The sequence below is a fragment of the Loxodonta africana genome, chromosome 4 (genome assembly GCF_030014295.1).
Source record: "Loxodonta africana isolate mLoxAfr1 chromosome 4, mLoxAfr1.hap2, whole genome shotgun sequence".
Taxonomy (NCBI): Eukaryota; Metazoa; Chordata; class Mammalia; order Proboscidea; family Elephantidae; genus Loxodonta; species Loxodonta africana.
In genome coordinates, this window is record NC_087345.1 from 13,541,051 (window position 1) to 13,554,400 (window position 13,350).

A 13,350-nucleotide genomic window follows, 5' to 3' on the forward strand; every position below is an offset into this window, starting at 1 on the left:
GGGGGTGGTGTGGAAGGCACTGGCGGGAAGGGGGCCCTGCTCTGCGGTCGAGCCATGCCTCCATCTCCAGCACCCTCTACAAGGCAGAGCTGCCTGAGAGCTAGGAGTCTGTCCCTCATGGAGAATTCCAGGGGGTACTCCAGTTCACAACCAGAGTGGGCCTCCTCTCTCTATACCCTGCCCTGAAGTGGCCTTGGTCCCAGGGACAAAGGGATGAGCTGGCCCATGGGAGGCCTCCACTATGGGCAGCACCCGTGACTCAGGTTGTTGGAGAACATGCTCCCCAAGACAACAAGGCAGAGAAACGTGAGCAAGAGCACCCAGGCCGACATAAATGCCCAGAAATGAGAAACGAAGGCAATTGAAAGTGATGGGTGCTTCCAGCAGCTGCCCTGACGAGCCCCTTCAATCACCCGCTTGTCAGCCACCTTGGAAAATCACTCCTCTGCTCCCTCCACTCTGGCTCTTTCCTGACAATGGGGGGGCTCCTGGGGACTCCCAAACACCCCCTCTTTGGCCACCTGGTTTATGGGCCTGCAGAGAGGCCAGGCCAGATCCTTGTGATCAGTCCAAGAGCCCCACCTTCTCTGACACTTACTATGATGAGCAAGATAAAGTAGATGAAGTTGTAGAAGGAGTGTGCGTCCATCACGTAGTACATGATCTCCACCCAGCCTTCCAGAGTGATCACCTGTGCCGGCGACAGAGAGGAGGAGAGTACTTGAGGCAGGCAGGCAGCAAGGGAAGTGCTCACAGAGGCCTCACTGTGTGCCAGGAAGCTTTACACACACTACCTCTCACACTTCTCTACAGGCCAGGCATCCTCATCCCCATTAGACAGATGAGGAAACTGAGGTTCAGGGAGGCCCAAAGTCAGCCAGGAAGGAGTGGATCCAGGACTTAAACCCAGGTTTAAGCCTCCTGCTCCCTTTCTAGTCCACCACACCAGGTGGGAGGGCTGGAAGCAGGGAGATCTGGGTTCCAGTTCCAGCTTACCAGCTGGGCCACTTACCCTCTCTGAGCCTCTGCTGCTTCTTCTTCAGGAAGGTGGGCTAATAGAGCCCACCCAGCAGGACTGTGATGTGACTCTGTCCCCATACTCCTTCCCTGAGAGAGTGACAGAGCAGCCTTGTGGGGGAAGAACGCTGGGTCCTCACCAGCATGCCAGAAACAGCCACTCAGGGTGGCAGGGGAGCTGTTCTTACCCCCATTTTAGAGGTGAGAAAACTGAGGCACAGAGAAGTCAAGCAAGATATCCAAAGTCCTACAGCACTGCCTCTTAAAAATATCTTACCCTTCTCCTCTGCAGAGTGTGAGTCGAGAAGCCAGTGTAGTGGGGACAAAGCATGGGATGGGGTGGAGTGGGGTGGGGTAGGATGGAATGGGGGGGATGGAATGGGATGAGGTCGGATGGAATGTGATGGGGTGAAATGGGATGGGATGGGGTAGGGTGGAATAGAATGGGGTGGGATGGAGTGAGAGGGGATGGGGTGGGATGAGATGGGGTGGGATGGAGTGGGATGGGGTGGGGTGGGATGAGGTGGAATAGGATGGGGTGGGGTGGGGTGGGGTGGGATGGGGTGGGGTGGGGTAGGATGGGGTGGGGTGGGGTGGGATGGGGTGGGGTGGGATGGGATGGGGTGGGATGGGGTGGAATGGGATGGGGTGGGATGGGATGGGATGGGATGGGATGGGATGGGATGGGATGGGATGGGATGTGATAGGGTGGGATGTGATAGGGTGGGGTGGGGTGGGATAGAATGGGGTGGGATGGGGTGGGATGACATGGGATAGGAAGGAGTGGGATGGGGTGGGATGGGATGGGACAGGAAGGGGTGGGATGGGATGAGAGGGTGGGATGGGGTGGGGTGGGATGGGGTGAGGTGGAGTGGGGTGGGATGGGGCAGGGTGGGGTGGGATAGGATAGGATGGGGTGGGGTGGGATAGAATGGAGTGGGATGGGGTCGGAGGGGATGGGGTGAGGTGAGATGGAATGGGATAGTGTGAAATGGGATGGGATGGACTGGGATGGGATGGGATGGGATGGGATGGGATGGGATGGGATGGGATGGGATGGGATGGGATGGGATGGGATGGGATGGGATGGGATGGGATGGGATGGGATGGGATGGGGTGGGGTGGGGTGGGGTGGGGTGGGGTGGGATAGAATGAGGTGGGATGGGGTGAGAGGCAATAGGGTGGGATAGGGTGGAATGGGGTGGGATGAGATGGGGTGGGATGGGATAGGGTGGGGTGGGATGGAATGGGATGGGGTGGAATGGGATGAGATGAGGTGGAATGGGGTGGGATGGGATGGAATGAGGTGGGATGGGATGGGGTGAAATGGGATGGGATGGGATGAGGTGGGGTGGCATGGGATGGGACAGGGTGGGGTGGGATGGCATGGGATGGGACGGGGTGGGATGGGATGGCATGGGGTGGGGTGGGGTGGGGTGGAATGGGATGAGATGAGATAGGGAGGGATGGAATGGGATGGGATGGGGTGGTATAGAATGGAATGGGATGGAATATAACAAAGTACTCTGCACACAGTAAAGTTAATGTTGCTTCGTGAAGATATGCACACATGCTCATCAATTTACAAGGTAAAATGTGTTCCTTACCATGCTTTGCTCTCAAACAAATGTTCGAGAGCCCCTGCCCACAACTCCAGACAAGCTGAGCTCCTCAGTGCTCCCTGCATGTCCCTGTGGCCTTCCTATACCCAGGCCCTTTAGCAGGCTGTCACCTCCACCAGGAATGCCCCTCCTCTCCATGGCCCCTGCCTTGCTCTGGCCAGCCCTCCAACAGAGCTCCAGTCCTACCCCTCTGTGAACAGACCTCCCTGCTGGGACCCACATGCCCCCAAGCAACATAGGAGTCCTCAAAGAGCTTAGGCTTTCGAGTCACCCAGACCTAAGTTAAAATCCAGATGTGGCCATTTAATAGTCACATGACCCTTGGCCAAGTAGCTCACTTCCTTTCTTTGAACCTCAGTTTCTCTATCTATAAAGTGGGCATGACAATGCCTATTGTGCCAGCAAGTTGAGCAGATTCAAATGAAATGGGGTGGTAAATACTTAGCACCGAGCCCTGCCAGCACACAAGGGTCACCCTGCATCCCTGCCCTCTAAGTGGGGTCCCGGGCCTGAGTGGCCTCACCTGGAAGATGACAATCCAGGCGTAGCCAATGTTGTCAAAGTTGATGGCACCTTTGTGCGGGTTGGCGCTGCCCGTGCGGCACACATTGTAGTAGCGGTTCCAATTGACACAGAGGCCACTGGCGTTGAGGTCCTGGCGCCCTGCCCCAAAGTCGTAGACGTCATCCTTGGACAGGCAGCACTCTCGGCCCTGTTCCTTGAGCGGGGGGATCTCGTGGCAGCCCATGATGCCATTGTCCCCCGACAGGGAGCAGATGAAGGGCATCTCATCATCCTCCTCTGGCTGGTAATAGGGGGGCAGGGCCACATCCCCTTGTCTGTGCAGGGGGTGGGAGTGGGTAAAAGAGGAGAAGGGAAGGGGTCACTGCCAGGAGGACCTGAAGGGGAGAGGCCTGCAGTATGGCAGAGGTGGCTCAGCAGGCCCTTTCGTGCCTCCAGGTCTTTGCACATGCCGTTCCCCCTGCCTGGGGCAACCTTCCCCACCTCTACCCATGCTCACAAATGCTCCTACTGATCCATTATAGTAGAGTTCCAAGGTGCCTCTCCCTGGGGAACCTCCTCTGACCTTGAAGCAGGAATGATCGTGGGCTCCCCGTGCTATGCACACACCTCCGTTATTGATCCTGGGGCAAATGCGCCCAGCTCCCCTTGAAAGACAGCAGCTCATGTAGGGCAAGGACTGGGTCTTAGTCACCCAGTATCCCCAGTCCCCACACACTGGTTGGTCAGCACAGAGTAGGTGCTGAATAAACAAATGCTGAATTTTCATAGACTCAGCAGATGAGGGTCAGCATCTCTGCCTGCCCCATCTCTTCCCAGCTTTGTGACCTTAGGCTGGTCATTTCTCCTCTCTGGACCTTGATTCACTCATTTGTAAAACAGAGATGAAGTGCCCGCCCTGCCCATCCTGTAGGGTTAATCCATTAATTCACTGCAATCCCAATCAAAGTCCCAACATGACTTTCGACTGTGGAACCTGGCCAGAGGGTTCTGCGATTTATCCGGATGAGGGAATAAAACAAAACAAACCCGTTGCCGTCGAGTCAATTCCAACTCTTAGTGACCCTATAGGAAACACTGGTGGCATAGTGGTTAAGCGCTATGACTGCTAACCAAAAGGTCTGCAGTTCAAATCCACCAGGCGCTCCTGAGAAACCCTATGGAGCAGTTCTACTCTGTCCAATAGGGTCACTACGAGTCAGATGAGAGAAGAGCCAAGACAATTTTTTAAAAAGAAGAAAGATGAATGAAGACCTAGAGAGAAAAATACTATACAACTACAAATACAACTATTAATATATTGTGACATTATAACAGGGACAGAAAGATTAGTGGACTACCATAGAGTGCATAGACAAACCCATGTACAAAGGAGAATTTAATATATTATAAAAACAGATCTAGTAAACAAATGGCACTGGGACAATTGCTATCCATGTGGAAAATAATTAAGTTAGATCCCTGCCTCACACTGTAAACAAAAATAATTTTCTTGAAAACTTGAAACCAAAAAAAAAAAAAGCCAATTATATCATTATTAATTTTTTATACTGATTGCACATTGAGATAATAATATGTTGGATGTATTCAGTTAGGTAAAATATACTATAAAATTAAAAATAATAAACTCCTGGTTGATTAAAGAACATAAATGCAGCAGACATAGACACAAAAATATCATAAGAAATTACGAAATATTTTTGATAACTTAGGGTAGGTAAAGCCTTCCTGGATAAGACACAAAATCCAAATTTTATAAAGGAAAAGGTCTACAGGATTGACTATGTATGAATGTAAACTTGCTGTGAGGCAAACTGTACCACACAAAGTAAAATGATAAGCAATAGATTGGGATAAAGCGGAAGTGGGCAAACTTTCTGTAAAGGGCCAGATAGCAAATATTTTTTGCAGACAGCATTGTTGCCGTCACAATTACTCGACACTGCTCTAGTAACATGAAAACGGTCGTAGGCAACAGATAAACAAGTGGGCATGGTGCAGTCCAATAAAACTGTATTTACAAAAACGCAGTGGGCCCGATTTGGCCTGCAGGCCATAGTTTGCTGTCTTCCAGAATGAAGTATTTGCAATTTATGTAACATATATAAGTATATTAAAAACTCTCCTATAAATCAATAAGAAAAAGAAAGATAATCCACTAGGAAAAAAAAAAAGATAAGAACAGAAAATTTTCAGCAGAAATAAAAATGGCCAACTTATAAGAAAAGATGCTTACATTACTAATAACAGGAAAATGCAAGCAAAAATAACAATGAGATCATTTTACACACATCTAAATGGCAAATATTTAAGGATTGATAATTTCAATTGAGGGGAAGGGTATGTGGAAACAGAGACTCCCATACCTGTTAGTCTAAGTGCAAACCGATACAACCATTTTAGAGTGTAAATTGGCAACGTTCATCAATTATTAAAATATATACATTCCACCCAAAAATATACAGGGTCACCTGTTTCTAATAAAAACTCCAATGCAATTTAGTGGAGAGAAAAAAAAAAAAAAGCTTTTCAGTAAATGGTACTAAATCAATTGAATATCCATATTTTTTTAATAAAATCTATGACCCCAACCACATGTACAAAAATTATTTTAGATGGGTTGTAAACTTAAATGTAAAAGCTGAAAAAAGAAAGCTTCTAAAAGAAAACATTGAAGAATATTTTCATGACCTTGGGTTAGGAAAAGATTTCTTAAACAGGACACAAAAAGCATTACATACAGAAGAAAAGATTGACAAATTGGACTTCATTGTATCTAAAAGCTTCTGTTCATTAAAAAAAAAAAAAAATGCCATTAGGAGAGTGAAAACAGAAAACTCACACTGGACTAAGATATTTGCAATGCAGATATCCAACAAACGACTCATATCCAGAATATGCAAAGAACTATTACAGACAGACAAGGAAGAAAAAAGACAATTCAATTTAAAAATGGATAAAACACTTAGACACTTCACAAGAGAATATACAGATGGCTAACAAATACATGAAAAGGTGCTTATCATCCTTAGTCATCAGGGAAATGCAAATTAAAATCACAATAAGATACCAGCACACCCCACCAGAATGGTTAAAATGAAAAGAACTGACAATACAAGTTTTGTCAAGGAAATGGAGCAACTGGAATTCTCATACTTTGCCAACCCAAAACCTAGTGCCATCGAGTGGCTAGTGGGTGTTTAATGCAATCATTATGGAAAACATATGCATACACTTAACCACTCCTGGGTATTTACCCGAAAGAAAAAATGGCTTATATCTGCGGTGCAGAAAATTGCTTTTATATGGTCCTTCTAGCCATAATCTTGTAACTCCCATTAAATGATTGGGTAGGACTATGTAAAAAAGGTATGTAAAACTCTTGCCAGGATTGGCTGGGATATGCAAATAAGATGCCTGTGGCCCACCAAGGGATCAATCAGTTTTGCCATCCCACTTGGCTTAAAAAGTGCCAATCCCAGAGGTTGAAGCGGGACCTCATTACCATAAATAAGAAGAGCCAGGAGCAGAACATGTCCTTTGGACCCAGGGTCCCTGCACTGGGAACCTCCTAGACCCAGGGGACAGAGAGATGTAACGCTAGAGAGCTGTAGCACTGGATATGGCATCTGCACAAGATGGCAGCAGCACAAGGCAGCAACAACACAGGACTGGCAGGCTATGCTTGCCAACCCATGGGGCAAGACGGCTGAGAACCTTAGGGTAGGAAGCTTCCTGGAAGAATGGGGTGCCTCTGGGCACGTATCAGCCAAACTAAAGAGTTTTAACACTGGCCCTAGTAGGGCAGCAGCTAGGCCCGAGTAGGCAGAGGCCAAGATCAAAGCCTACCTGCCCTCAGAAGGAGCTAAGGGGTTGGAAGCTGTCCTAATTGACGAACTGTATCCTGTCTCCTGAATTGTTCCTGTTACTTTCAAGCAGATCCTGATCCTGAATTGTAACCTGTTACTTCCCTAATAGATCCCATAAACATGAATACTGTCTGTGAGTTCTGTGTAGCCATTGCAACGAATTATCGAACCCGGCAGAAAAGTAGAGAGTGCTATGGGAGGGACAACTGGTGTCAGAATTGGTAAACAGATTGGAAAGTGGTGGTGTACCTGACCTCTACCTCACAGAAATCAGACTTGGGCTGATGGTAATTTTCCTCCCCCTTGTGAAGTGAGAAGACTTCTGACACCACCATTTTACATATCCATCCAAAGACATGTACAAGAATATTCACGGAAAAGAGCCAAAAAAGTCAGAAACCACTCAAAACAACAGTTGTTGTTAGGTTGTTAGGGGCCATAGAGTTGGTTCCAATTCACAGAGACCCTGAGTACAACAGAATGAAACACTGCCCAGTCCTGCGCCAACCTAACAATAGTTCCTATGCTTCAGCCCATTGTTGCAGCCACTGTGTCAATCCATCTCATTGAGGGTCCTCCTCTTTTTTAATGACCCTCTACTTTATCAAGCATGATGTCTTTCTCCAGGCACTGATTCCTCCTAATAACATGTCCAAAGTCCATGAGCCATTCCTGCTTCTAAGGAGCATTCTGGCTGTACTTCTTCCAAGACAGATTTGTTTATTCTTCTGACAGTCAACGGTTGTCTTAGTTATCTAGTGCTGCTGTAACAGAAATACCACAAATGGATGGCTTTAAAAAAGAGAAATTTCTTTTCTCACAGTCTAGTAGGTTACAAGTCCAAATGCATGGCATCAGGTCCAGGGAAAGGCTTCCTCTCTGTGTCAGCTCTGGAGGAAGGCCCTTGTTCTCAATCTTCCCCTGGTCGAGGAGCTCCTCAGGTGCAGGGATCCTGTGTCCAAAGGATGCACTCTCCTCCTGGTGCTGCTTTCTTGGTGGTATGAGGTCCCCAACTCTCTGCTTGCTTCGATTTCCTTTTATCTCTTGAGAGATAAAAGGCGGTACATGCCACACCCCAGGGAAACTCCCTTCACCTTGGATCAGGGAGGTGACCTGAGCGAGGGTGGTGTTAAAATCCCACCCTAATCCTCTTGACATAAAATTACAATCACAAAATGGAGGACAACCATACAATACTGGGATTCATGGCCTAACCAAGTTGATACACACATTTTGGGGGGACATAATACAATCCATGATATTCCACCCTTTGGCCCCCCAAAAAATCACATTCTTGTAACATGCAAAACATATTCAACTCATCATAGAATAGCAAAAGTCTTAAATCCAAATCCAAAATCCAAAAATTTCTCTTGATTTGTGAAATCTAGAATACAAGTTATCTGCTTCCAAGGGTACAATGGCAGAACAGGCACAAGATAGACATTTCCATTACAAATGGCAGAAACTGGAGGAAAAGAAGGGATAATGGGCACCAGGCAAGTCAGTAGAACATATTACATTAGCCCTCAAAGCTTTGAAAATAATTCTTTGTTCTCTGAGACAATTTACACAATAACCCTGCCCTTCAGCCTCTAGGTATTGGCCACACTCTCCGGTTTCTGAGTGGCAGCCCCGCAGGCCTGGGCTTCAGCTCCGCCTTCCAGGCCCACTGGGACAGCAACTCTGCTCCCTCGGCTTTAGGGGCACCATTCTCCTAGTCCATCTGAGTAACAACTCCACCCTTAGAAACACCAGAGGCCATGGCTCCACCTTTTGAAACCCCTGAGGTCATGGCCATACCTTTTGAGACAGGCAGCTCAGCTTCTTGGGTTCCTTGTCTCTTCAGCTTTCGTTTCCTGGTTTCTTCGCCTCTTGCTCCTCGGCCTCACACCTGCATCTGCCCTGCTGGGGCAAGTGTTCCAAAGCTCAGTACCCCACCAATAAGTGCTCAGAGGCACCCCACTCTGCCAGGAAGCCTCCTGCACACAGTCGCTCAGCTCTCTCACTCCGTGGGCCGGCTCCAGCGCTGTCTCGCACCGGTCTCGTGGTTCTGCTGCTGTTGGTTCTCTAGCACTGCAGGTTCTCTGCTGCGCTCGTCCTCTACCACTGTCACAACTCTATCCAGTCACAGTTTCAAAACCGCTTCCACATTTTAGGTATCTGTTAGAGCAGCACCCCACACTCTCAGTACCAAATTCTGTCTTAGTCATCTAGTGCTACTATAACAAAAATGCCACGAGTGAATGGCTTTAACAAAGAGAATTTTTTTTTCTCACGGTCTAATAGGTTACAAGTCCAAATTCAGGGCATCGGCTCCAGGGAAATGCTGTCTCTCTCTGTCGGCTCTGGGAGAAGGTCCCTGTCCTCAATCTTCCCCCAGTCAAGGAGCTTCTCAGGTGCAGGGACCCTGTATCCAAAGGATGCACGCTGCTTCTGGTGCTGCTTTCTTGGTGGTACGAGTTTCCCAACTCTCTGCTTGCTTCGATTTCCTTTTATCTCTTGAGAGATAAAAGGTGGTGCAGGCCACACCCCAGCGAAACTCCCTTCACCTTGGATCAGGAAAGTGACCTGAGCAAGGGTGGTGTTACGATCCCATCCTAAACCTCTCACCATAAAAGTACAATCACAAAATGGAGGACAACCATGCAATACTGGGACTCATGGCCTAACCAAATTGATACACACATTTTTGGGGGACATAATTCAATCCATGACAATGGTATATTCAATATTCTTTACCAACACCATAATTCAAAGGCATCAGTTCTTCGGTATTCTTTATTCATTGCCCAGGTTTCATATGCACGGGGGGGGGAATTAAAAATACCACGGCTTCAGTCAGATGCACCTTAATCCTCAAGGTGACAGCCTTGCTTTTCAACACTTTAAAGAGATCTTTTGCAGCAGATTTGCCCAATGCAATACATCGTTTGATTTCTTGACTACTGCTTCCATAGGTGTTGATTATGGATCCAAGTAAAAGGAAATCCTTGACAACTTAAATATCTTCTCTGTTTATCATGATGTTGCTTATTGGTCCAGTTGTGAGAATTTTTGTTATCTTTATGTTGAGGTGTAATCCATACTGAAGGCTGTGATCTTTGATCTTCATAAGTAAGTGCTTCAAGTCCTCTTCACTTTTGGCAAGCAAGGTTGTGTCATCTGCACATTGCAGGTTGTTAATGAGACTTCCTCCAATCCTGATACCCTGTTCTTCTTCATATAGTACAGCTTCTCAGATTATGTGCTCAGCATACAGATTGAATAAATGTGGCAAGTAGCAGGATATTCGCTCAGTGGAATACTGACAGCAGTGAAAAAGAAAGAACTACAAACATGCATAATAACTTAGATGAATCTCACAGACGGTATGCTGATCCAAAGAAATAGACAAAAAAAGGGGAATATCATATCACTCCAGTTATGGGTTGAATTGTGTCTCCCAAATAGATATGTTGAAGACCTAGCCCTAATCCTACGAATGTAACCTTGTTTGGAAATAGGGTATTTGAAGATGCCATCGGTTAGGATACCATGAGGTCATACCAGAGTAGGGTGAGTCCTAATCCCATATGACTGGCATTCTTGTAGAAGAAAAGAAGCTACGCAGTGACATAGAGACAAAGGAAGGATGGTCATGTGACAACAGAAGCAGACACACCTGGCGTGTGCAGTGAGGCAAGCAGTGGCGCTCAGGATGCATTTTCCACTTCGGAACAGACCAAACGGCGGAGAGTCTGCTCAACCCTCCAGAACCAGCCAGAAGCGGGCTCAATCAGCAAAAGATAAGTGCATGTGTCTAGTCTACTGTGTAGAGCAAAAAAATACCCCCCTTAGGAAGAAATTCTCTCCCATTTACCTGTCCCCTCCTGCTCTGCACCTGGTCCTGGCTGGCTTCAGCGACTGCCAAGTCCCCTGGGCAAGAAGTAGAACCCATCACACACCCTAAGTTATTCTTCCAACTTCGGAGAAGAAACAAATTAACAAACAGGGAAAAAAATCTATCAGTTCCCCTAAGCCGAGAACTCAGGGAAGGCATAGCCCCTTTGCCTAAGCACAGGCATAAGTGGTCCACGGACTTCGAATGCCTTTCACACCTGCATAGACCTGTATGGGCCCATTTCAACAGCATAGGCCCTCATTAGCACAGTACAACAGGGTATATACCTGAAGCCTATTTTCAACTATATCAGCTATAAGGGGGAGTGGTAGATTCGTGATATTTGACACTCTCTGCCCATTAAGCAGGGTCCGCACCTACCCACATCAGGGGCTGGAGGACTGGTGGCTCTGCCCACACCACCTAGCTACCTGTGACAGGGGTCCAAGAATAAGTGGTGCCTCCCAGTCCTTACAGCCAACGGTATTGGGTGCCCATAGTCCGGCTGCAAAACCCAGCCAACTACACGCTTTAGGGAACAGGGACACACTTTCCTCCCAAACATTCAGGGGCAGCTGTCAGCCCCCTGCCTTGCTCAGTGTGTGGCCCCTACTGCAGCCACATACCTGTTCCTACTCCAATCACTTCTGTCCGTCTAGGACTGTAGGTGAGAGCCTGCACTACACACTTGATGACTGGCTATCTGGACACCTGAGCTGAATCCATACAAGAAAAGTAAACGGACTCCTGGGCTCACAGACCTAGTAACAGCTCTAACCTCCTGGTGACAGGACATGAGAGCTTCAAAGATGCCAATAATCAAACTAGGTCACACAACCTATCTATTTGGGCATATCAAAACAAAACAAGGAGCTAGGACACAGTAAGCAAACATAAAATTGACAAGAGTCAATATCAAATTACACAAAGAAGCAGATTATGATGGCTTCAGCAAGTTCTCAAAACAAAGAATCAAGAAACCTTCCAGAGGAAGATGACTTTTTGGAAATACCGGAGATAGAATTTAAAAGATTAATATACAGAGCTCTTCAAGAGATCAGGAAGGAGATCAGGCGAAATGCAGAACAAGCCAAGGAAAACACAGATAATACAATTGGGCAATTTAAGATGGTTATACAAGACCATAATGACAAATTTAACAGGCTGCAAGGAATCCATAGAGAGACAGCAAGCTGAAATACAAACAATCAACAATAAAATTTTTGAGTTAGACTATTCAGTAGAAAGTCATAGGAGCAGAATTGAGGCAATGGAAGTCAGAATTAGTGAGATTGAAGATAAAGCAATTAACACCAACTTATTTGAGGAAAATCAAATAAAAGAACTTTTTTTTTTTTTTTAATGAAGAAACCCTAAAAATTAAGTGAGACTCTATCAAGAGGAATAACCTACAAGTGACTGGAGTACCAGAACGGGGGGTGGGGGTCAATAACAGAAACTACAGAGAGAATTGTTGAAGATTTGTTGGCATAAAACTTCCCTGATATCGTGAAAGATGAGAAGACATCTATCCAAGAAGCTCACCAAACCCCACACAAGGTAGATCCCAAAAGAAAGTCAACAAGACATATCATAATCAAACTTGCCAAAACCAAAGATAAAGAGAGAACTTAAAGAGCAGCTAGGGATAAACAAAAAGTCATCTACAAAGGAAAGTCAATAAGACTAAACTCTGACTACTCAGCAGAAACCATGCAGGCAAGAAGACAATGGGATGGCATATAAAAAGCCTTGAAGGAAAAAAATTGCCAGCTGAAAATTATATATCCAGCAAAACTGTCTCTCAAATATAATGGCGAAATTAGGGCATTCCCAGATAAACAGAAGTTTAAGGAATTTGTAAAGACCAAGCCAAAATTACAAGAAATACTAAAAGGAGTCCTCTGATTAGAAATCAATAGCATCAAATAACAACCCAAGACTGGAACACAGGACAGAACCAGATATCAACCCAGACAGGGAAGCCACAAAAATAAATAAAAGCTAAAACACTGAAAATAGGGAAACAGAGACAGGCTAAATAACGTAGTCATAGATCTTTCATATGGAGAGGAAGTCAAAGCAATATCAAGAAATAAGAGATTGGTTTAAAATTTAAAAAATAGAGGTAATATTAAGGTAACCATAACGGAAACTAACAATCAAAATAAAAAACAAGAAAAACATAAAGACTCAGCAAACACAAAAGCAACAACAATGAAAAAGATGAAAAGAAAATACATAAAGAAAAACCACTCAGCACAGAAAATTAAGCAGGAACAAAGACACTGTCAACAACACAGAAAAAAGTATATCAAAATGACAGAACTAAACTCATACCTATAAGTAATTACATTGAATGTAATGGACTAAATGCACCAATAAAGAGACAGAAAGTGGCACAATGGGTTAAAAAAAAGAAAAACCACAATCTGTC

General features: G+C 46.0%; 1 protein-coding gene across 1 annotated transcript in view; it reads right to left on the reverse strand.

The window, feature by feature from the left end:
• CACNA1I (calcium voltage-gated channel subunit alpha1 I) overlaps positions 1-13,350 on the reverse strand; it is a 190,780-nt gene that overhangs the window by 52,597 nt on the left and 124,833 nt on the right. Inside the window, exons 7-8 of the mRNA XM_064283506.1 lie at positions 3,163-3,478; positions 599-691 (exon numbers count right to left, since the gene is read on the reverse strand). Of these exons, the coding sequence (XP_064139576.1) occupies positions 599-691; positions 3,163-3,478 (409 nt within the window). The remainder of the gene's footprint in view (positions 1-598; positions 692-3,162; positions 3,479-13,350) is intronic.